Below are 24,602 nucleotides of genomic sequence, written 5' to 3' on the forward strand. Positions count from 1 at the left end.
GACATCTGTTATCTTTGTTAGAAAAAAAAATCATTGAGAAAAATGAGGATCCGAAAAGCAGTATTTACTGGGGGCTAGTATGCTAATATGATGGTTCAAGAGCAGGGTTCTCTACTCAGGGACAGCAACCTTCTTGCTTCCTTCCAAGGGGTCAGCCTGTGGTCATCAGTGGTTCATCAGTGGTTCATCAAGTGGTCATCAGCCTGTGGTTCAGAGCAGTGGTTCCCAAAACTGTGTGTATGAGAGTCATCTGGAGGGCTTCTTAAAACACAGATGCTGTCTGCCACCAACCCTCCCCCCCCCCCACTCCCATTGCAGATTCAACTATTGGCCTGAGGTAGGCCGAGGATTTGCATTGAAAACAGATAATGTTTCCTAGGTGGCATTTCCTAGTTGAAGCCCCTGCTGTTGGTATGGGGACTGCACTTTTAGATTCTTGCTCCTAGAGAAGGAGGAAGACACTTCATATCATAGTAAGACCATTGATCTCTCCTAACATTTGTAAATTGGGGTGGAGGGGGTGGGAGCTGGGAGGGAGGGTGAGAAAGTAAGTCTGTGGTTTCAGCAAATCATTAGGAGCCTCTCACCCTTCCGTCTTTAGGATAATTAAAAAAAAATTTTTTTAACGTTTATTTATTATTGAGAGACAGAGAGAGACAGAGCATTAGCATGGGAGGGGCAGAGAGAGAGGGAAACAGAATCTGAAGCAGGCTCCAGGCTCTGAGCTGTCAGCACAGAGACCTACGCAGGGCTGAAACTCACAAACTGTGAGATCATGACCTGAGCCGAAGTCGGACACTTAACTGACTGAGCCACCAAGGCGCCCCTAGGATAATTTTATTTATTTATTTACTTACTTATTTATTTATTATTTATTAATTTAACGTTTATTTATTTATGAGAGAGAGAGAGAGAGAGAAAGAGAGAGAGATTGCGAGCAGAGAAGGGGCAGAGAGGGAGACACAGAATCCGAAGCAGGCTCCAGGCTCTGAGCTGTCAGCACAGGGCCTGACTCAGGACTCCAACTCACAAACCTGTGAGATCATGACCTGAGCTGAAGTCAGACACTTAACCGACTGAGCCACCCAGGCGCCCCTAGAATAATTTTAAACAAGTACTCAAATATGAAGTTTGTAGATGGTGAGTTTGCATGTTAGGGGGTGGGTGTGCAGAACTGGGATAAAGGAGGTAGGGAGACATCTCAAAATCCCATGTGTCTCAAGTTTTAAGAATGTTCATGTCCTTTTCATTCAGTAATTCCACTTAGAGGCCTTTTCTCAAGGAAATAATCAGAGATGCTTGAAAAGATTTGTGTTCAAAGATGTTCACTGAAGTATCATTTTCACAGCCCAAAGCTATAAAAACCAAGTACTTAAAATATGAGATTGATTAAACAAATTATAATGCCATCTGAGGAAATAAGATACAGCTGTTAAAAATTATTCCTCTAAGGATATGGGAAGATAAGGAGGTTGGTTTCGAGGTGCCTGGGTGGCTCAGTCAGTCAAGCAACTGTTGATTTCGGCTCAGGTCATGATCTCATGGTTCATGAATTTGAGCCCTGCATTGGAGTCTGCACTGATGGTGTGGAGCCTCCTTGGGATTCTCTGTCTCCCTCTCTCTCCCTTTCTCCCACTCATGCTCTCTCTCTCTCACTCTCTCTCTCTCAAAAATAAACATTTTTTTAAAAAGGAGATAGGTTTATAATTTTATGAAGCAAAAAAATAGACTATAAAAAAGCATATAAAGTATCAAATATACTTACAAGTATTTATTCCTAGAAAGCAGTTTATGTAGTGGGTACCTCTGGGTGATGACAAATTTTCTCAACTCTTCAGTTTCTAGAATATCCTAACATTCTCTCAATTTCCTTCAAAGAACATGCATTATTATGCTAAGTAGAACATGTCCAAATAAACAGCTTGAGTATTTTTAAGCAACCTCTACAGCAGTGAATTTGAATTTTTCAGAAGCAGAAGTGCTGTAATGGAGAGGCGTAGCATAGTAGTTAATATTTCTTGAATGCTAACTTCAGGCTAGAGGTAATATAGAGTATCTCTGTATAATTCTCACTTTATAATAATAGGTACAACATAATGTTATTTCACAATATTGTATTTCTAGTGTGTGTCCATACACATATGTATATAATAAAACCTGTTCTTATTCTGTATCCAGTGTACTGAAGTACATTAGCATTCAGAGAAGATTACAGTTGATGACAATCTGTTGATGAAGGTTGTAACTTCAAGGGGCAAAAGAAATCGTAGTTTTGGCTCTGTCTTTGACTGTCTTTTCACACCACTTCTGTGGGATAAACTTCCTGTCAAAGGGCTCTGGGTGTGTTGCTTCTCCTCGTATATACCCTTTTTAGTACCGGTCTACAATTGCCCTTCAGTAGCTCCCTGCTCCCTGCACAACTACATAGCTCTTCATTTTTGTTCTCTTGCTGCTGCTCTGGTTTTCCTGGTTCTCTTCTCACTTCCCCCTCTGTTCCCCGCCTGCCCCATGCTGGGTCGTTGGCTTGGATATCTTCTTTGTGGCTCTTAGCCAGGTTCCTCTTTCATTCTCCATGCCTTTGACAAGGCTTAGACCAGATAGCTTCACCAGCATATCAGGCATTCTCACCATATTTAAGGGCTTCCTGAAATCTGAACCTCTTCATGAATTAGAGCACCTGGCATATAGTAGGCATTCATTCATTCCCAAAGGATATTGAGTCCCTCCACACTGGAAACTCAACAGAGATTTCTACTCTATGAGACTCCAACATATACCCAACACACACACACAAAGCGTGCCCACTAAACCTTGTACAGGCTGCTGTCATTCTAAATATTTTCTAGAATAATTCTAGAATCTAGAATTTTCTAGAATCTGAGCCTACACTAACCTGAAAACTGACTTTAGAATTCCTTTTTTTTTTTTTTTTTAAATACCTGTTTAAAAACACACCTTAATCAGCATACTGGCTTTAAAACATGTCCCCAAATTATTTGATACTCTTCCTATTGAGAGATGGCATCTGTGTTCTAGCCTATTGAATCAGGATTCTGTGTTTGCTTGTCAAATAGAGTGTGATGAAAGTGGATGCTATGTTACTGCATGAATTGAGGCCTTGGGAACTGGTAGTATCTGCTACTGTCTGTTGGGATACTCATTGTTGGAAGTCAGCCACCATGTTTTGAGGAAGCCCAAGCAGCCCATGGAGAAGCCCAGGTGAAGAGAAACTGAGGCCCTGCTGAATGCCTGGCCAATAACATCAGCTTTCCAGTCATATCAGTAAACCATTATGGAAGTAGATTCTCTGGTCCCTAGTTGAGCGGCTGTGTAAAACACAGCCAAGCCTCCCATGCTGAACCCTGCCCAAATTACAGATTCACGAGCTAAGCAAATGGTTTTTGTGGTTTTTAAGCCCCTGTTTGATGGTGGATTGTCACTTAGCAATACAAAGCTAGAGCAATGCATGTACTTGGTTATGAAGATGGGTCTTCTGCAGATATTGTAGTGGGTCTGCATTAGTGGGGCTTCATTAGGTGGCCGAATTGCTCTGTGTAAGAAATAATAGGATGTTAAAGGATTCTAAGCCAGAAAATAAGGAGCAGAGGAAGCAGAGGATGAAGGAGGGAGAGGGATGTCATAATAGGGAGAGTGGCTGAAGTACAAGTGAACTCAACAACCAGTGAAATCATCTAACACCAGAGACACCAGAGAATGGTGATATCATTCTCCATGGGAATGGGGATATCATTGGTTCGGATTTAAGGTGTTTGCTGATGCAGCTGGCTGCCATGCAATGGGAGCACCTGCTAATCTCCAACCCATGCTCCCTAAACCTTCCTCCAAATCCTGCCTTACATATAGTTTTGAGTCTGGAATGCCCAGGATTTGATGGGTGTACTGCCTTAAACTCCATGGGGGCAATGCAGTGTTGAGTAACACCGTGAACACTTGACGCAAAATGGAGAATGGAATTTGAGAATTCACTGGAAACAAGAGCTGGAATCTACAGGTGCCTCAGGAAAACATAAGGCTTGTAACTGTCCTCAACTCTTTCTTGCCCCATTACCCCCAACCCCTGGACATATGTGAGGGATCCTGGACATCTCTCTTTGTGGAATGTGGGCTCAAATATTTTGGGGGCTTTGATCAACTCCAGTTGACTAGTGGTTGCCTTAAAGAACTTGTTACAGCATTGATCCTCACTGTGAGCTGAGTCTCAAAATGTGTGCCTCTAATATTTATGCTTTGAAGGGGACAAGCACAATTTCCTGGGCCTCCATGTGTGCCCTCAGGGACACTTGTCTAGGTTGCTCTTGGGCGTCACCAGAGCATCACATACCTTGGCAGGTGCTCCTCACAATGCTACTTAATGACACAGTTAGATATCTTCAGTTGGTCAGGTGAAATACTCTGGTACAGGAAAAGACCCATACCAGAATTCCGATCTTCAGAAGCGTAAGAGGATAAATTTGTGTTGTCTTAAGCCACTAAATTTGTGGTTACCGCAGCAATCAAAAACTAACACAACCTGGACGTAAAACATTACGATAGAGGATTTTAGTTAAGTGAAGGTAGGATACAGAAGAAAATCAAAATGCCCAAAGCTTGATTTTTGAGTTCAAATAGAGACAAACGATGCAAGTTTTCTTTGCGGTTACTTTTACTGAAAAACAACAACAACAAAACATTTCTTTTTCAAACGAGTCCAAATAAAAGACCATTACACAAGATTGCACAATCACTTACAAATGCTGCAGTTAAAGGTAAGTAGGCCAGTCTCACGAGTCCTTGTCTAGTAGTTTTCTCCATATGCAACACACCGAGAGCGTAATTCTCCGAGCTGTTGGGCTGATTTCACAGTCCCATTGGCCAAGCTAACTGTGTTTTATAATTGAATCAGACCTCAGGTAGGAACTTTTCCACCATGATTTCTGCCTTGAGAGCAGTTTTAATTTTCACATTCTTTCCATTTACCTCTGGTTTTTTCATCGTCAGGGGCACAATCCGGCATTACCCAATGTCTTTCTCTATTTACCACACAATTTCCTCTTCTCTGTTTGGGACATAACTTCCACAGTCTTCACATTCTTTTCAACAACCACTGTCTTTAGTATACAATAATATGATTTCAATGTAAATACAGACACCTACATCCTCAAAGAGGGAGAAAAAGAAAGGACTGCCTGCTAGAAAACAGATCCAGGTAGGAAGGGTAAATTCAGGGAACCCTGGTAAGGACTCTGCCATTAACACTAGCTTGTGAAAAAGCAATTATGAAACTTAAAAAAAGGAAATCAAATTTGATGTGTTGTGTGTGTGTGTGTGTGTGTGTGTGTTTTATTCTGCACCATTTTGAATTAAATAGGAATAAATCTAATAATATGCTCTAGTTGCAACATGAAACAAGAATGTTAACAGCTTACAAATACTGCTGTGCTGTGAACATTCAGTTCTCTTCTGAGACACGGGGCATACAAATGAGTCCAATTTTCAGAATCTTCCTCTGGGCCTTGTAGTCGCACGTGTCACAGATGGATGTGCTTTTTTTTTTTTTTTTTTTTTCCCCAGAGAACCAGAGTCTGCAATTCTAATTAGATTCAGGCTCAAGGTACAATTTAGCAAATGCTACATGCTTTCTTAATGATTTTACGCACCTGTGAGGTCTACTTAGGACCCAGAAATTAGTTAAGAATATAGAAACAGTCTCTTGAAAATATATATCATATCTATATGTATATCTTCTTAGAAATTATGAAAAAGCATAACATATTTTATGAATTTGACTTTTTATAAGTAGTTTTCTAAAACAAGCCTACACATAATTTTTCTCCTCAACAGTACTGGTAAAACACAGGGCACCTTTTTCTTTCAAGTATTGGGTAAAATACTATACCCTGAGAATTTGGGGTGCAAACCTACACCTTGTAAACTGTAGAATGAAAACTCCTCAAGCACCACATAGGAAAATGTATACCATGATAGTTTTTAAACACAGAGACTATTATTGAATGTGTTTTCTCATGCACATATATATACTTATCATGAGATTATAGGGAATCTACTTAAGAATCAATACTGTCCTGCAGTCCAAAGTATTATTTCAGGTAGCGTGAGCATTCAATTTGTAGCAAACACAGACTTTCATTTCTATGAAGTATGAAAAGAATTAAAATGCATTATCTCTTTAAGAGGCAACAATGATAAAGTCAAATCTGAAATTAAGAAAAAGAAATTTATATCACTAGGTATTTCCTATTGTTATAAGGATGAATTTGAACTGTGTGTTAACATTTGAGATTTGTCATAAAGATGTCAAAGCATAATCTGTTTTAGCTTATTTACTCAGTGGTACATAGAGAGCCATATACATACAAACGTATAAAGACATATACAGACAGACAGAGAGCTTATATATTAAGTCACTAACTGCATATTTGGGCTTCATTTAATCCTGAGGGCAATTTCAGTGAGTGCTTCTAAGAAAATATATTCTTGTGGATGAAAATTTTCATACTGGTTAAAAATGTGTTCAGTTTTCCAGAAACAACTCAAATGGAGTAAATTTCCACTTGACTATTTAACCAACAGGGGGAAAGAGGAAACGGGTCAAGTTTTCTATGGACAATGCCCTGTGGTTCCTCTAGAAAACTGAGTCACACATGTAACCCTGAGTGGAAATGGCATAAACCGGACTCTCGTTAGATTCAAGCTCAAGTCACTATCTGGGAAATGCTACATGCTTCATTAATGGTTTTGTGTACATAAGACATAAAAGGGTAGTAGTTCAGTAGCTAAAGGGACATCGTTAGGGTAATAGTTTTATGGATCAAAAGGCTTCATAGACTCTTGCTTTATTCCACGTAACTTTGGTTGAAATAGGAAGGGCACAACCACCTCATTCCAACAGCAATGCAACCTCAAGAAATAATGAAACACTGAAAATGAGGATTTAGAATTACCACGTCTTTAAAAACGTTCGTCCCTATCACTTGAGGTAGTAAATGGCCAGCAGCATTGGTTTGGTTTTTTTTGTTTTTTGTTTTTGTTTTTTTTTGTTTGATGAAATAGAGGACCATAAAATTATCAATAAACAATGTGGTAGTCATAGAATACTATTTTTAAAGTTCCATTTTAACCACTTGGACATTTACTACGTCCTTGGCAGCTTCTTAGAAGATGTGGCCTCTCTGATAGAACCAATGAGTGAAAAGTTCTCTTTTCTTTCCTGGTTTCTGTACTAGTTTACCTCAGTGTGAGAATTTAAGGCTCAGATCTGCTGGTGATAAATAATGATAAATAGCTTATGGGGTCCCCAGGCCTCCAGGTAAGAATTCGACTACATTTTCCAGGGAAGGAAATGTCTCTCTTTTTGAAGACCTGGCAAGCAGTTGACTACTCAGTATGATCACTGGGTTTGCCTAAAAGTCACATGTGTTTTTAAAACAGTCTTGTCAATTCTGGTACTATCCACCCAAATCCTATGTCGGTTTTGCCAGATGTGTTCAAATATTTGAGAATTCATGGTGCTTCTTTGGGCACTGCAGGTTTGAGCTCTTTGAAATCGATTCTACCTTCTTGTTTTAATACTAAATGACCTCATACCTAGCCAATCTCTCCTGAAAATGGCTGAATGTGGTAAGAGTGGTGAAAAATTAAGGCAATTCTGGGGTGACACTGCTGCTGTACCTGGGTGAGAAGACCTCCGTGACAAAGAAATAAGGCTTGCCCCAGTATGGTACAAGGTCATCTTTTCTATACACAGAGGCTGTTTTATATTTCATGCTTCTTGTCTCATAGAGACATTCATTTCATTGCTCATCAGCCCATTGATGGAATCGTGACCAGAGCTGACTATTCCTGCCTCAAACCTTTTCTTCTACCCAACAGAATTTCGTTTTAAAGGAAGATCCCTTTCGGGAAGGCCCTAAAAGAGAAATTGAGTCATTTTTCCTACAAGAGTCTGAGACGGGAAGCCTAACTACAAATGAGATTACGTCAATCACACAAAAATCAGTCTTAGGTTTACTCACATCTTCAGTCATGAATAGCATAAAATTCTGTGGCTTCAAGAAAAAAATTTAAGCAGAAACCAAATACCGATGATCATTAAAATCAAAATAAGGATCTTAAATAATGTTTTACCAGGATGATTTGCCTTTGAACAAATAAACAGATAAGAGGAAACTCCTTAAAGAAAGCCTGGGAGAACCTTCAAGTTATTCTTTTTAAAAGTAAGAAATATTCCAATGTATCATTTGTTGAGTATATGTTGGCATGCATACTAATTATGACAAACTAAATATTTATCTCTCCAATCAACTCATCAGGACTCACTGTGAACACTCACTAAAATAACCTTCAGAATTGAGTTTCAGCGGAGGCAGTATTGAAAGTCAATGACAGATTCTGTGATTTGGATTCTCAACATCTCTTAAAGCCATAGGGAGCAAGTGATACAATCCTAGGTCACTGCTATCTGTATGGCTGGGGCTGGAGAGAATCAGAGCCACTGAATCAGTTCACATTCCACTCTACTGCCCCAAACAGGCCACTCCTCAGACTTCAGGCAACCCCGTGAGAGAGGAGCATGCAACTATGGAGAGAGGGAATCACCGAAGAAGACAAAAAACTGCTATCCACTCATAACAAAGGTTGGATTCCAAGAGGAAAATAGGTATTTTATACTTCTTTGAGACTAAGAACTTAATTTTAAATGCAGTCACTGGCTCTTCAGTATTTCAAGCCATTCTATTTTAAGGCGACAGATCGTGTCATGGCATTGTACAAATGGGAAAATTAAAACAAAGCCCAAGAATGAAAACTACTATTTTTTCACAATCACATTTGAAATCATGCTAAACCCAATAAAAGAACATGTAGAACATAACCAAGGGAATGACTAGGCTTGGCTCGTATGTGATTCAAAATGCAGACCCATCATATTTAAAAATCAAACAATCCTCACATATTCCAAGAACCCATAAGGAGATTTGTAATCCAGATTATTGATTTACTGATGTGGTTTACAACAGAACCAATCTCATTCTGCTGTATGTTTTGATTGAACTATGAAAACACTGAAGGGATTGTTTGCCTAGTCACAAGTACAGAAGGGAGAGATGAAGAGAAAGCTTATATTCTGTATTACAGTATAAAAAGAAATCGTTTCACAGGGGAAAAACTGCAACCATTCAATCAGCTTAGTAAAACTAAAATAACACAAACTGTTTTAACAGGGTTGTTCAGGAAAATATAGAAACTTACACACTTGGTTTATAAGAAGCAAAAACTAAGAATAACACATGTAGAGGAAGTGTTTCAGATGCATTCTTAGTGCTGTTACAATGCAACCTTCAGATTACAGAATAGTCCATCTTCCGTCTTGCTCCTATAAACAAACATGGTCAAGAAAAGATTGTTAGACTAAAAGTAAATCTCACTTCTTTTTTTTAATTTTTCTTTTTTACATTTATTTATTTATTGTTGAGAAACAGAGTGAGACAAAGCGTGAGCGGGGGAGGGGCAGAAGAGAGAAGGAGACAGAATCTGAAGCAGGCTCCAGGCTCTGAGCAAGAGGTCAGCACAGAGCCGGACGCAGGGCTCAAACCCACAAACTGTGAGATCGTGACCTGAGCCGAAGTCGGACGCTCAACCGACTGAGCCACCCAGGCACCCCAGTAAATCTCACTTCTAAAGAAGGATATCAGAGTACATTTTATTTGACTATTTGGCTAATTTCAACATTAATAATGATGAAGATCTCATTTTAAATTGTAGTTGGCAAATGTGTTTCTGAATTTCCTTAGACATTACACTGACTTTAAGAAAGTACCCAAAGAAAAGCTTCTCTTTGAAACTTGAATCAATCAACTATTGAAAAATGATTTTAGAGTTAAATGTTTAGTTTCATTGAAATCATCCACAGCAGAGATAAAACTGTGATAGATACATTCCTAAAATATCATGCAGAAATGATATTTAAGCTAAATAGAAATATTTGAAATTTATGAGTTAGTAATCCAGTTAAGTGAGTAAACCCTATACTGATAATTCTTATAAGTGAACAATCACTACCTAAATTATGTAGAATTTCGTACAGTGCATTTTGATTAAAATGAGACACACTGATTAGAGCCTATAATTTAGTTAAATCCATCCTATCACAAGATTAAAAGCTTACTGAAAATTAGCCTTTTCTGTTGATCTCTCTATAGTAAGTCTACTAAAACTATGCCTTAAAAAAACATTTTTTTCTGACATTTAAGAGTTGATATTTGAACATAATATTATGAAGACAGATATAGAGTGGCCTACAGGTAATATTTGTTAAGGATTAAGAACACTCTGTCATGTGAAAAATAACCTCTGAGGAGTATCAAATAACAGCTATCTAATCAATTATATGCAATCAGAGTAGCTCGACAAGGGATATTTTAATCCTGTCATCTAAAAATTGACTTGTGTTAAATACATAAGAAAAAAAAAAGTCTTTAAGAATAATTATGATTTCATATGTATATACTTCATGTTTGTTTATTTTATTCTTTTGTCTTCTATATTGAGGAGTGACCTCCAGGATGAAAGACACCGAGATGGGTTTGGAGACTTCTCATTTGTGAAAATTAGGGTTTTCCTACCTTAGGGCACAGAAAGCAGCAACTGGAAAAGAAAATATAATTACAAGGGGAGGAGAAGAAAATAGAAGACTAAGAAGCAGAGTATGAGATTCAAGGATCCATGGATCCGACAACCACACAGGCTGAGTCCGTCATGAGGCAAGATTTTGCAAAGATTCCCTGAACAGGCTGAGAAGACTGGGGTGGTGGTGCGGGTGGAGATGGGCGCCGACAGCGGTGGGGTGGGTGGGAGGCATACTCCAGGATGGTGAGAACAGCCTGAGAAATGATGGAGGAGAGACCTATTTATACAATCGACTGGGACCATTTTTAGGGACCCATAGTCCAGATATCGCCTTTTCATTCATTTGCAGGACATTGGCTCTGCTTCCATTAACTTCAGAGGAATTTTATTTGAAATTTTGCAAGTAATAAAGTTAGTCCGATTCTTGTTAAGGGTCAAGTAAGAAAATCCACCAGTTTAACCCATCAGAGGATCATGAAGAAGCCAGTAAAGATGAGAGGGGTGACTATACTGTGTCACCGGGCAGTTTGGCCTGGATGACTTCCCATGGTTATAGGACCAGAACACATGACAGAGTTCAGCAGTGATGCTGGGTCAGATTTTCCCTTGCTCACACAGACCTGTGCCCAGACAGAGAGGAAAATCTCTACATGCAGCTGGCAAGCTATCTGCAGAGTTGTATAACATTCTGGAAGGCCTTGATACTAGAGTACCCTGACCAGCAGCCAACGGGCCTGCCCTTAGAGATAAGCCAGCTCAAAGGGGACTCTGGGGCTGTGGGCATTGCTTTCCATTGGGGGAAATATAAAGCAATCCTGGATACAGGCCCCTGTTGCTGTCCTGGAAGTCCGCATAGATAAGGACCAATTTTCTGCTCTCATGAGGGCCTGAAAGATGAGGGGGCTCTGAGGCATTTATAGGGTTCTAGTCTCCAAGGGAGACTGAACTCTTACTATGTGCCCTGAGCTGTTTGCTATGTCCTTTGTAATGGTTTTATAACTCATTCTTCCCAACACTCCTGCAAGGTATTTCCATTTTACAGTTGAAGAAACCGAGGCCCAGACATGACAAATCCCTTATGCAAAGTAATCCGAGCGTTAGAATTTAAGCCAGGGTTGCCTGACCTCAAGGTGCACCTACTTGGCCTTTATTTAGTCAAAGCCCCACAGTCCCTCCTCAACTAAAATGCGTGAACCCATTGGCATCCAGGGGGATCCCACTCTCACACGGACAACCTATACCCACCCCTCCCCCACATACCACAATTACCACCCTCTCCCCATCACTGGGAGCCACAGCCACTCCCAAAGTTTCTGAAACTGGCCTGAATTCTCTTTGATGCATAAGATGTTCTAATAACTAAGGACACCTAATTTTTAAATCAAAAGAAAAACACACATGGAGACTTAGCATATGCTAGACATTGACAGTTCAGGGTCAATTTCTTACCCTTATTCTCTTCTCTTTTTCCCCAGATAAGGGGAGAGAGACAATTCACAGCCAGAAACTGACACCTGGAGGGCAGAGAGTAAACGAAGTGGGCATACAAGGGGTCATCTGCAAGAGCATGGGCCACAGAGCTCCAAGGGCCTGGATTGCAGCTGATCTGTGGATCTGGGACAAGCTATTTTTTTATTTGCAAACAGGAATTAAAAATAGTATCTACTTACTTTCAGAATCAAATGGCATGATATGAAGTCTTGATATATAACAAATGATTAATATACATTAGCTATTACTTTTCATTTATTATTAATTTTATAGATGGTAAAGAAAACAAAAAGGTATTAATACAATTGTGGAGGGAGGCACCAAATAATAAGCTAGAGGGAAGCTACAATCCAAGAAAAGAGAAAGGGAGAAAAAGCAAAAAAGACATTAAGAAGATAATCCAACAAAAGAGCAGCTATAGATAATAACAGACAGAGGAAGCCACAACAAAGTTAGAAAAAAACTGAAATGAACAAATCAATTCAGGAATGTGATTATAGAATGAACTGCAAATGAAATGCCATGCTTATGGCCCATGGCCCTGACACCTGGCCTCCTACAGGAAGCTGCAAAGAATGTGCAGGTGAGGGAGCAGGCAGGGAGCAGTGTCCTTCAGGCCACCCAGGTGGTGATAAAAACAAACCACAGAAAGAAAAGGTGAGGAGAAAGAAGGAAGCAAGGTGGGACATCCAACTAAATCAACTGCAAGTGAATGGGAAAAAAGAGTCCGTAAAAGGGAATAAAATTGCCAAACAAGGTCACCTGGGTGGCTCAGTCCATTAAGCATCCGACTCGACTTCAGCTCAGGTCATGATCTCGGGGTTTGCAAGCTCGAGCCCTGCTTCAGGCTCCGCGCTGAAAACACAGAACCCACTTGGGATTCTTCCCCCCCACCCCCTGCCCCCAGTGGTCCTTCCCTGCTCTCTTTCTCTCTCAAAGTAAATTAATAAACATTAAAATTAATAAAAAAAAATAAAGTTGTCAAACAAAAACAAAAAGCAACGAACAGAAAGTAAATGAAATTCTCAGACCAATGCTAAAGGAAGAAAGAGATAGGTAGTGAACTGATTGGACAGACACCAGGAAGAGGGACCACCAAAGAAGAGACCACCAAAGGAGAAAAAGAAAAGGGGAAATGAAACGCAAGAAAGAAGCAAACTGGAAAAAGGCTCTCGTATGGGATACTTTGGGTTTTTAGTCCCAATTCTGCCTTCAGGGGCACAGTGACTCATGAAAGGTCACTTAACTGTTCTGAGCCCCAGGTTCCTCCTGTAATTTCAATGCAAGAGACAGGGTTCGATCATCTGAGGACCCCTCTAGGGCCTCCTTAGAACTTTCCAGAAATAGTTGCCCCTGCATCCAGCCCCTCTCTCTTTCCACTTCAGCTGCTGATGTGGGGGGCTCTATTGAGCGGTGGAAAGAACCTGGAGGAAGTAAGAAGAAAAGAAAGACCAACATGTAGGAGCAACATAAGGCACACTCAGAAATGAAACGACAAATAGATCAAGTCTTATAGGAAAAACAGAAGACACTCACTGAAGCAAAATAATTGCGTTAACCGCTGTGTGGCAGGCATGATGCCAGTTGAAGTTTTCTTCTGTTATTATCACCTATTGACTTTATCTTTGTGTCCTTGTAAATGGTATTTATAATCAAGTCTCAATTCAAATTTTAAAACAGAAAGATGGTGTCTAAGTGGGTGGGCAGGAGAAAGCATGAGAGGGAATGTGTCGAGGAAGGAAAACCTCAGCTACACGTGTCAAATAACAGAAAACTAAAACAAAAATGGTCTCAGCAGAAAAAGCATCGGAGATCCTGTGGAAAAGGGACTTTCAAAGCAAAAGCCGACAAACAGCAAAGGCCTAAAACAGAAAAATCCTAACGACAAGGGAGAAAATAGCCAAGTTTTGCAACTGGTGTGCCCAGCACACCGGTGTGTCGAGCATGGGCTCCTGTCATGACTACTGGCCGCGAGGCCACTAGCTGGGAAGAGCCTCGTCCATTTGTCACAGTGTGTGACACCATTACCAAGTCAGGATAAAAGAATAATACTGCTAATTATCTTCTCAGCCGGGCTGCGACATGGCAAAGTTTGAGGAGCACAGCAGCAGTGACCACAGGAAGGAGAGAAGCAGAAAGACCCATCTGCGAAAGCAAAACTAAAGGGAAATTCGTAACTGCATAAGCAGACAGAGATGATGGCACCTGGTTATGCTCAGATATAGACAGGGGGACGGAGCAAAGCTCCCCAGGCTCCCTGGTACAACGGTACAGCTAAAAATAGATGCTGAAACACTTATTATTATTATTTGAGCTGGAAGGAATCTTAGAGGTTAAGACAGGACTTGAATCCTGGTCTCGCAGCTCTGCAGGCACGGATCTGTGCCCTCTTGGCTTGGGGGACCAGGTCACATGTGGGTGGGGCTCTCCCCACCGCAGAGCACACTGTAGCTGGTGGAGTGTAAACAAGAGGTTCGTGTTCCTCGGATGAATGAGGGAATTAGCGCATTTCGTTCAAACATTCATTTTACAAATGTCCAGAGAGGCACAGAGTAGAGAGCCCAGGTGTCCTGGCTGCCAGGACAGGGCTTGCTATCCTTCTCTGCCATCCTTTCTTTGCTCCAGGCCTTCGACCAAGGAACAGACAGAGTGGCCCCCAGGGTGCATGCTGCAAGCGAGAGCCCAGAGCCCCCTCTGCAGATCCTGGCTATCTCGTTCCCTGGGGACCTCAGCAAATCCATTCCTTCTAAGCTTTAATTTTCTTCTCCGTGAAATGCTGTGACCAGGTCAAGTCATTTGTGTGACTTCTTAGTTAAAAGGGGCACATAAACTCCTACTCTACCTCAAGGAAAATCTCTGGATTTTAAATCAAATTCTAAGGATATCTTGAATTGAAATCAGCTCTCAAGACTTGTCACCCTGACCATCCATAGGAGCATCCACTGATGAATGTGTACAACGTAATTTTTTTGATATATCTGAGCAATGTTTACAATTTTTTTCACACGCCAAAAAGAACAACACACTTCTTTTTCACGTATCTAACTTTCTTCAGAAAGTGGCATAGAACTTTCAGGAAGGTAGGGCGCCTGGGTGGCTCAGTCAGCTAAGTGTCTGACTGTTGATTTCATCTCAGGTCACGATCTCACGTTTTGTGGGTTCGAGCCCTGAGTCGGGCTCTGTACTGACAGTGTGGAAAAGGACTTTCAGGAAGATGAGTTTTGAAGGATATTAGTTATCTGAGTTTGGATAATAGATTTTTGCCTATATACAAAACGCTAAGTGTTAGTTCCTAACAAAGTCTTCTTAAATCGAGAAGCCAGCTTTGCATTTCTATCTTTGGGGTTGGGGACTAAAATAAAAGGCTGTGCTTTCAAAAGGGAAAACCTTTTTAAAAAATTACTGTTCAAATCTCGAACACTAAAAATTATGATTTCTATCTGTGCCTGATGGGAACAACTCCATGCCTAATCTCTCCAGACTCAGCAGACAGGAGGGAAGCCAGAGGCAGCTGCTGAAGGGACACTAGGCAAGCGTGTGCCCGTGTGCCCGGTTGTTCCCTCCTCTGTGTCGTGTCCTCTCTTCCCCTGGCTTCTGCACCTCCAGGGCTCACACAAAGGCCTCTCAGGATTAGCTGCCCCAAAATAGCCTTAGGTAAACACACCACCTGTCTAGAAGATTAAAACATTTTTGCCTAGAGGCTACTCTTTTCTTTCTGCAAAACTACGTGTCTAATTCTGAGCCTCTTCCAGAAGCAGACTGAATTTTTTTACAATGAATAAAAGATTCATTATTTACCTTGAGTCCCCACACCCCTCTCTTTGTGATCATCATACACTGCCTGCTGCAAGCTCTCACAGAGGAAGAATGCAAGTTCTCTGTTTCCAGAGTGCAAGGAAAATGAGGGAATGTTTTTACACAAAGACCCAAGGATTTTTGAATGGTGGCTTAATGTCTAGAAGTCTAATAAATGTAATGCATAGTACAATCCCTGAATTTGAAAAAGGTTTTATACTTTGCAATATACTATTATGCCATCTGACACTGAGGTAAATTTTGATGAGTAGATATTTTGTTTAATTTTTTTTAATGTTTCTTTGTTTCTGAGAGAGAGAGAGAGAGAGAGAGGGACACACAGAGTATTAGTGGGGGAGGGGCAGAGAGTGAGGGCTCCGGGATCTGAGCTGTCAGCACAGAGTCTGACATGGGGCTTGAACTCACGGCTGGTGAGATCATGACCTGAGCTGAAGTTGGATGCTTAACCCACTGAGCCACCCAGGCAGCCGGAGATAGTTTTTTAAACGTTTATTTCTTTATTTTGAGAGGTGGGGGAGGGGCAGAGAGAGGGAGAGAGAATCCCAAGGATTCTGTCAGCACAGAGTCCAATATGGGGCTCAATCTCATGAACCATGAGACCATGACCTGAGCCTAAATCAAGAGACACTTAACCGACTGAGCCACCCAGGGGCCCCAAAGGGTAGATATTATTGACATGTGAGTGTCATGAGTGCTAAAGAGTTTGCATGCCCAAGAACACACAGCTGGTGAGAAGATGAAGCTGTGAATCTAATTCAATGATCCTACTTCCTAACTTAAGGCCCTTTCACCGCACAAAGAAGCAGTGTTCCTCTGTTCCTTTTCAGTTCGAAAAAGAGAAAAATGGTTTACTTCTTTCATATAAGCAGAGAAACGGCTTCTCTCCTCTCCACCTCCCTTCTTGGTTCAGCACGATCGTACCAAAAGTGAAAGTCCTAGAAGCATATATGATGCCAACACATCCTAATCTGAAGCAAACAGGAAAATGAGGGGGCCAATTTGTCCCCACGCTGCTGACACTTCTGTGCTCCTATTGAAGGCTGCCCCTGTCTGATGGTCTGATCGTCCTGGTTCAGACAAGCCAAACTCATTTTTCCTATCAAGTCCCCTGGAGTGTATTTACAGCAAGGACTCCTGTCTGAATTTGGATTAATTCAGATATCAGGAATCTACTTAATCTGATTTCTTCTAGAGGGGGGCAAGTGGAGGTTGATTATTTTCCGAAGGGAAAGAATGCAGATATGAAAGTGAGTGTCTTACAGGAATTAGCAGCCGTGCATAGTGGATTCAGTCTGATCAGACTGGATCAAACCCAGCAGCCCATGCAAGAAGCCACTGCAGCTGAAGAATATCCCCCCTTTCATGGTCAAGTGTGTGTGTGTCTAAAGACCTTGAACTCACCCTACGAAAAAGTACTCTATCTGGAAACAGAAAAACAAGAGCTTAAAATATACAGTCCCTTTGTATAAGACATTTCAAGTGAGAGAAGATGTGGAGGGAGAGAAGCCTTTGTACAGATTTTAGAAAACCTCCTAAACAAGAAAATGCCAGTGTGATTCTTCTTACTTGTGGGGAGCAACAAGAGCACCGGTGTTCCCACCCATCTCTCAGAATATTCACGCCTTCTGTCGCTGGGGCTGCCAGGAATAGAGCGAAGCTCACTCCACAAAATCCAGACCGGGTTTTCATTTCTTTCCCCTGCCAATCCTCACCAAAGGCTAACCTGACAGATCTAAGGTTCACTTCCCTCCTACTCACTGGTGGGAAAAACAGGCAGTTTGAAAAGGTCAGAGGGGGAAAGGCTGGCTGTGGGGATTGAGGAGTGGGAAGAAGGGGAAACTTGGTAAGGAAATTAGCTCCTTAATAATTTAGGTGGGGTATTGTTCTCCTCTCCCAAAACGCCCCTTTCTACAGACAGCCTCCCCTGCCACTTCAAACACGAAGCAGTAGGATTGCTCTTAATCCCTTAAAACTGATTATCAAAGTAACATTCACTCACCAGCAGCTGCTCCGTTCTGCTTTCTGGTGACTGCGCATCATCTGTGTTCTACCACAAAGCTCATGGTTGTGCCATCAAAGGAGGGGGGCGCAATGATCCTCGGCCCCAGGGGTTGCGAAGAGATGCTGATGACAGGCTTGCCGTGCAGCTGGGCGAAGCCCTTGGCCCCCACGAGCTGGGATGTGGCTGCTGCGGCCGAGGAGGAAGAGGAGGCAGGAGACTGACCAGAGGCCATGAAGTATGGGGCCTCAGTGAATGTCGAAGCTGCATCTTTGCTGGGGGGCTCTGCCGCCATGGAGGAGAGCTCACTGCTCCCTGGGGTGTGAGCAATTGGCGTGGGCTGCAGGGCACTGGTGGGCAGCACCGTGGGCAGAAAACCGGGGTAGATCATGTAGGTGGGTCCATAGGCCCCAGGACTCAGGGCCAAAGGAGGCACAGGGAGGGACATGGGAGCCACAGCCTGCTGCTGGGAGGTCATAGGCACATCCACATACTGCCCTGTCTCAGGGTCAAAGAGTCTTCGGGTCATGGGCTGTACTGGTGTGTCCACCAGATAGTACTGGCCTGTCGTCACATCCAGGAGCATCTTGCGCTGGGTCTGCTGAGGCTGTGGCTGCTGGAAGGGGTCTGCGGGGACTGAGGCTGGGCCTGCAGGTGCTGGGGCAGGCATGCTGGGTGGGGAGAAGCAGAGGACCTGGGGCTGGGCTCCCTGCAGGGTGAAGGGTAGTGGCTGCTGGTGGTAGATGGCAGTGGGAAGATGCTCGGGGCTCTGTGGCCCTTGGGGGGCAGCTACTGTCTCCCTAGGGTTGTCGGGTTTGGTGCGCCAAGCTGGCCGGCCGGTTCCACTGACCTGAGAGCCTTTGGGACTACTGGGGACCTGACTGCGGGCGCTCAGGGGTGGCAAGCTGCAGAGAGTGGTCGCTGAGGAGGCGGGCGGCCCCTCCCTCCCAGCCCCCGGCCGGCCAGGAAGCTCTCCAGCTGCAGAGCTTCCTTTAAGGGGGATGGTCAGGTAATTCTCACAGTCACTATTGTTCTTTTCCAAATTGCTGCCATTTTTCCTATTGGTCACCTCATCAGGAGGTGCCCGTGTGGCCGGAGAGATCTTGAGGGACCGGAGTCCCTGTGATTTGATGCCCTTTGCTGCCGAAGGACTCTCTGGCGACGGCCCTTGTGGGAACTTGCCAGCGACACCCCCAGTTTTCTGGGTGCTGCTGGCACTCACGGTGAACACATTTCGGTTGCTGGGGAGTGGGGGGAGGGGCTGCAGGGGCTGGGTTCTTTCCACATCCTTGTGGACTGGGGGAATATAGAGCGATCGAGGCCTCTCCCTGGCCAGGTTCTCAAAGGCAGCTGCCCGGGCGGACACACTCTCAGTGCTAGGGTTGGAGTTTCTCCGCTGCAGACGTTCCACGGGGCCCCCACGCAGGACCACACCGCCTTTGTTTCCTGCGCCCCGCTCCTCCAGCTCACCCAGTCGTCGGGCCAGCTTGTCTGGGTCCCCCTCAGCACCCGCAGCCCCTTCCCTCTCCTCACTGGCAATGAGCGACAGGACATGGCTGTCCATCATCATGGGCAAAGGGTCACTTTTGCGCTTCCACTCGTTCCTGTTGAAGCTGTACAGCTCTTCCATGGACCTCACTGCGGCAGTCAGCTTCTCCAGGGCATTCCGAGATGGCTTGGGGCCTTTCCCTTCCTCCTTGACCTCCTCCTCCTTGGCCTTCTCTGGGGTCTTCTGAGCAGAAGCCTTAGAGACGATCTTGAGCACAGGCAGGTAAGACCCCTGCTCCGGCTTATTGGGGGCAATGGTGGCCACGGGCAGCCTGCCAGATGCCCTATGAACCAAGACTGTCCCTTCCGGTGAGGAGGAATTCAAGACCCTGCCGCTGCCACCTTTGCCTATGTTCTCCCTCGGCTCGCGGTCTATGCTATCTTCCCTCTGGTTCACCACGGCCTGGCACGTAATCACTATGGGAGAAAGGGATTTGGATCCGCCAGCTGCAGCGGCCAGCTGCCTGGGTTTGGGCCCGGTCAGCCCCTGCTCTGGGGTAACGCTGCCCTTGTCACTGCTGTCCCCTGACCCTTTGATTAGTTTCCTGACATCTCTCACCTGGTGGAGGGGGCCCTGGGCCTTGGACTTGTCTCTGACGTCTCTCACCTGGAACTGGGGCACTTTTTCCAGGTTGTCTCCCCGGAAGAGTTTCTGCTGCGCTCTGCTGTTGTCCTCAATGGTCTTAAAGAGGTTAGAGGCGCTGCTGCTGGCCAGTTTGGGCGTGAGCAATTTGGCAATGTTGAAGTCCGAGCTTGGCTGCTGCACGCTCCCCAGCCGGATCTTGATTTCGGGAGCCTTGGGCCGGATCACTGCCATGGAGGTGGCTTGGGCAGCAGGATACTTGGTAGCCTGCTTCCCCGGCTGCTTGTCCTTGGGCGTCTGCTGGATGTTGGGGACGAAAAGGCGAGACATGATGGTGGACTTGCTGGCAGAGATCTCTCCGAGATCAGCCCTCCAGTCGCCCCCTTTGGGAAGCTTCAGCTTCCCAATGGGGGCTTTTTCTTCCCTCTTCTCTGCCTCCTTCTCCTTCCAGGACCGGAATGCACTGTTCTGACTGCGGAGGAAGATGCCTTTGACAGTCTCTGATGCACTCTTCTTAATTTCGCAGACTTCCTCCGTATGTCCATCCGGGAAATTTCGCCAGGAGACCGCGGCGCTCTCCCGAGGAGCACTGGCTTTGAAGATCGGGGATTTAGACTCGGCTGCGGACCCCTCCGCACCTGCGTCCGCCACGCTGAGCACCGTGTACTCAGAGCCCGCCTCTGAGTGGCGAGAACTCTGCCTCTGCAGGCCCCTCTCCCGCGGCTTCTCCCCCCGAGCAGGGCTCTCTGCCGTCTCCTTGGAGGTGCCGGAGAGGTTATGGTGGGATGTGTCGCTGACTTCTCCCCTCTCCATTTTGAACTCATGTTCCCGCTGCATCTTCTTGGAGATGACATTTTTGAGCAGACTGGAAGCAAACTTGGACTTCTTCTGGGGGCCGTCGGCGCGGGAGGCAGGCTTGCTGCTCTCAGAGGTCTCCGAGCCATCGTCAGTGTGCACCGACCCGGGGCCCTTGCTGGAGCCTCTGGTGGTTCTGCAGGGCCCAGTGGCCGAACTGGCTTTGCTGTCACTGCGGCAATTCATGGGCTCGAGAAGGGTGACCACGCGGGAGCCCGTCTGGACCTGCTTCTGGAAACACAGCGGGGTCTCCACATGTTTGATTTCCCCCTCGACTTTGCTGACCACGAACTCCAAGGCTTTGGTCTGGGACTTCCTGGACTGGATGTAGAGCTGGTCTGCGGCCGTCCTGGCCCCACCGCCCTTCCTCAGACCCGCGGCCACGGAGGCCGCACTGCTCCTCAGGAGGCTCTGCTCCACCCTGGCTCCAACACCTCCACATTTTAAGTCCAGGAAGGTCGACCACCGCCCAAAGCCGACCTCGGAGAGCGTGGAGGACTCCCGGGAGCTGATGTTCAGGGCCTCGAAGTAGGGGTAGGCGAGGCTCCGGAAGGCCCGGGAGGTCAGGTTCCGCACCTCCTTGTCGGCATCGTCCAGTTCGCTCACGGCACTGGAGGCCCCGCTGGAGTAGTCCACCAGCTCCTTCGCCCGGATGGCCCCGCACCGGGTCTGCAGGCGAGCAGGGACAGCGATGAATTTCTTTGCATGGTCCTGAGCCACGGCTGCAGCCGGGTCTTGCTTCAGTGAACTTGAATTGTGTTCAGCAGCTGTAGAGACGCGGAGGCTCATGTCGCCTTCATGCTTGGCAGCATAAATAATGTTTTGCTTTGCACGCACGTTGCTAGGCTCATTTATAGCCCGGGAAGTCGGTTTGATTGATAGGAGGATCTGGCTTGCCGCACTCCCACAGCTGCTTGCGGCGGCGGCTGCCCCTGACGCTGCCTCCGGGGGCTCGGGCAAGGGCTCACTCGGGGTGGCGGTGCCAGGCCCGGTGGGTGGGGGAGTGGGGTCACTGTCAGAGGGGCCGCTGCCCACTTCCGTGCTGCTGGTGTGGCGACCACTGCTGTCGGCGCCGGGGCGGGCCGGGTCGCTGCTGGTGGGGCTCGGAGTCTGGGTGGCATTGGTGCTAGGAGTGGTGCTGAGGTAGCAGCTGTTGTCGTCGTCCTCTTCGGTCGGGGTGGTGACGTCCCCCGGGGTCTCATCGCTGCCACCGAAGGAAGCGTAGTCCACGAACGAGTAGATCACGTTGTTGTCCTCGAAATCCCAGCGGGAGGCCAGTCCCACGTCAAAATCCATGTCCTGCTCCACCTCACTCAGCTGGATCTCGTGGGTGGTGATGTAGTGAGCCTCCTCATTTTTGGGGGGGTCCCTGCCGCCCTGAGACTTGGCAATAATGTCCCTGCACTCTGTTCCGTCTCCCCCTCCCCCTCGACCTGCCCCTCCCCCCCCCTCCTCCTCCCCCTGCTCTCCCCCCACCTCCTCCTCCCCTGGGCTGGCAGCTCACTGCGTTCTCACCACTGTCACTCTCAAAGCCTAAAGACGAAGAGGAGGTGGCCAGAGCCCCTGTTGATGTCGTGGTATCATCCATCTTGGAAAGGCCACCTTCTTCTGCTTTGTCCACCGGGGAGGAGGAGGAGGAAGAGGAGACGTTGCTGCCCCCGTCTGTGCGGGAGGGCTGGGATCTGGAGAGTTCCGAGGCGGCAGGATTCCTCCGGGGGGCCGGGGCCTTGCCCTCTCGACGGCTGGGTTCATCTTGGGCTTCCTCCCCGGGACTCCTAGGGGCCCCCTGGGCTCTGGGGCAGCGCCCCAGAGCGAGTGCGCTGGAGCCGGCGCTGTCCTCCTGGGCCCCAGCGGACGCGCACATCTCCACATAGCTCGCTCCTCGCGGGGAGGAGGCCGCTGGCTTGGGCCGCGGCCGCAGCTGCTGCCTGAGCTCCTGGCTCTCTGGAGCCCCGCTCTCCCCGGGGTCGCCCACCTCCTCCGGTCTGGCCTGCGGACTCGGCTCGGGAGTGGCGCCTTCCATTCCGAGCCCTCGGCTAAGTTTCAGCGACAGGAAGAGACAGTGGTGAGCGCCGGGGCTGTCCTGGGTCCCTCCCTGGCCACGGAGGGGCTGCAGAGTGGCCCTGAGCAGGGCCCCACGTGCCTGGACCGGCCCCAAGGCCGTAGGCACCACTGCGGCGGCTGCCACCAGCTCCCAGGTCCTCAGCCCCTGTGGCGCGGCGGGGGCAAGACCGAGGGAGGCGGGAAGGCTCCCGGCTGGGGTGGCAGAGGTGGTCTGGGGCCGGGGGGCTGCTGCTCTGGCCGAGACTGGGGCCAGCTTCCCGTGGCGGAGCTGTTCTGTCCAGTTGTTTGTCTGGCACCTTCGGCGGCGAGGAGTCTGAATGCCATCGGCCACGGAAGGAGCAGCATCTGTAGGTCGACCCAGGGACTTCCAGAAATGAAAGGAAAGCATGTGCTGTTTCTTGTGAAGCCTTGTCCCTTTCCTGGATGGGGCGAGAGTGGGTCACGTCATTCCAGAAATATTTTTAGTGTCTGTTCCCCAGTCATACTGAAACCACACTTGAGGGTAGAGAGAGGAGGCTCTGCGATGAAAAGAGAAGGTGGAGGGTGGAGGAGGCATGTGGGTTCTCATTCAAATCAACCAAATGCTCTATGTAATCTATTATAGCCATGTCTAGCAAGTATGAAATTAGTCTTTACTCACTGCCATCTTTCACTCCCCAATCTGATTAAATGGCTTTTTCCCCTTGTTCTTAAATAAAATTCAAATTTGGCGTTGCGTTTCATATGAATTCAGGACAATCCAGAAAGATTTCAAAATCTCTCCTAGACATATGGGAGGCTTTATGCTTGCCTCAAAATCTATGCACTTTCTTCTTCGTTCAGATGAGTTCTGGTCATAAAACTTCCATAGGAGTAAAATATGCCATCCCTCTTTCTCCGAAGTTACACTCCATAAAAGATCATCTGTTTGTTCCAAACCAGAATCCCTTCTAGAATCCTTACTGTGTGGACTTGAAGTATAAAAGGGCAATTTTCAAAGACTTAAGACAGAAGACCTTAAATAAATAAACTTTCAATAATAGTCATTAGAAAGGAGCACATGGGGTCAAAATTAACACTACTTCAAACTCTACAGTATCCAATCGATCTCAGAAAAAGTTCCCTAAACTTCTAAAACCGGGGCAAGACAATAAACCTTCAATTAAATATAGCCTGAGCTGTAGCCTCGTGATTCGGTTACGCTGGCTGAATTCCAGGCCTGCAGGGCGTGGAGTCAAAAGGCACAAAAGAACGACGAATACACTTACCCTTCATGAGTACAGTGCGGCTTGGAGGGAGGCTCAGAGAGGAAATGTGACCCGCTGGCATGCCCCATGGAAATGGAGCCAAAGTCCCAGTTCACTGGCTCTGAGGTACATCCATTTCAGATAATTCAGTAGTTGTGCAAGTGAATTTGCCAGGCGCCCCACGATAGGGGTTCTGTGCTGGCCACTCTCAGAGCAGATCCTTGGGTGCTATCAGTGGAGAACCACGACCCTTGGTTTTCATGAGATCTGGCCCTCATCACCTGCCAGGCCCAATTTCACCACTATACATAGTCTATGTGTCACTTATGCCGATTGAATAAAGCACTATTTTAAACATCCACATTTGTGGGGAACA

At 46.0% G+C, this 24,602-nt stretch overlaps 1 protein-coding gene across 1 annotated transcript; it reads right to left on the reverse strand.

The window, feature by feature from the left end:
• Positions 1–4,577: 4,577 nt before the first annotated feature.
• CB1H4orf54 (chromosome B1 C4orf54 homolog) lies at positions 4,578–23,717 on the reverse strand. Its single transcript, XM_049630925.1, is given in 3 exon segments — positions 4,578–9,391; positions 17,951–22,385; positions 22,387–23,717. Coding segments are annotated over 2 exon segments (5,400 nt in total). The 5' UTR covers positions 23,389–23,717; the 3' UTR covers positions 4,578–9,391; positions 17,951–17,987.
• Positions 23,718–24,602: the final 885 nt, after the last annotated feature.

The sequence above is a fragment of the Panthera uncia genome, chromosome B1 (genome assembly GCF_023721935.1).
Source record: "Panthera uncia isolate 11264 chromosome B1, Puncia_PCG_1.0, whole genome shotgun sequence".
Classification (NCBI taxonomy): domain Eukaryota; kingdom Metazoa; phylum Chordata; class Mammalia; order Carnivora; family Felidae; genus Panthera; species Panthera uncia.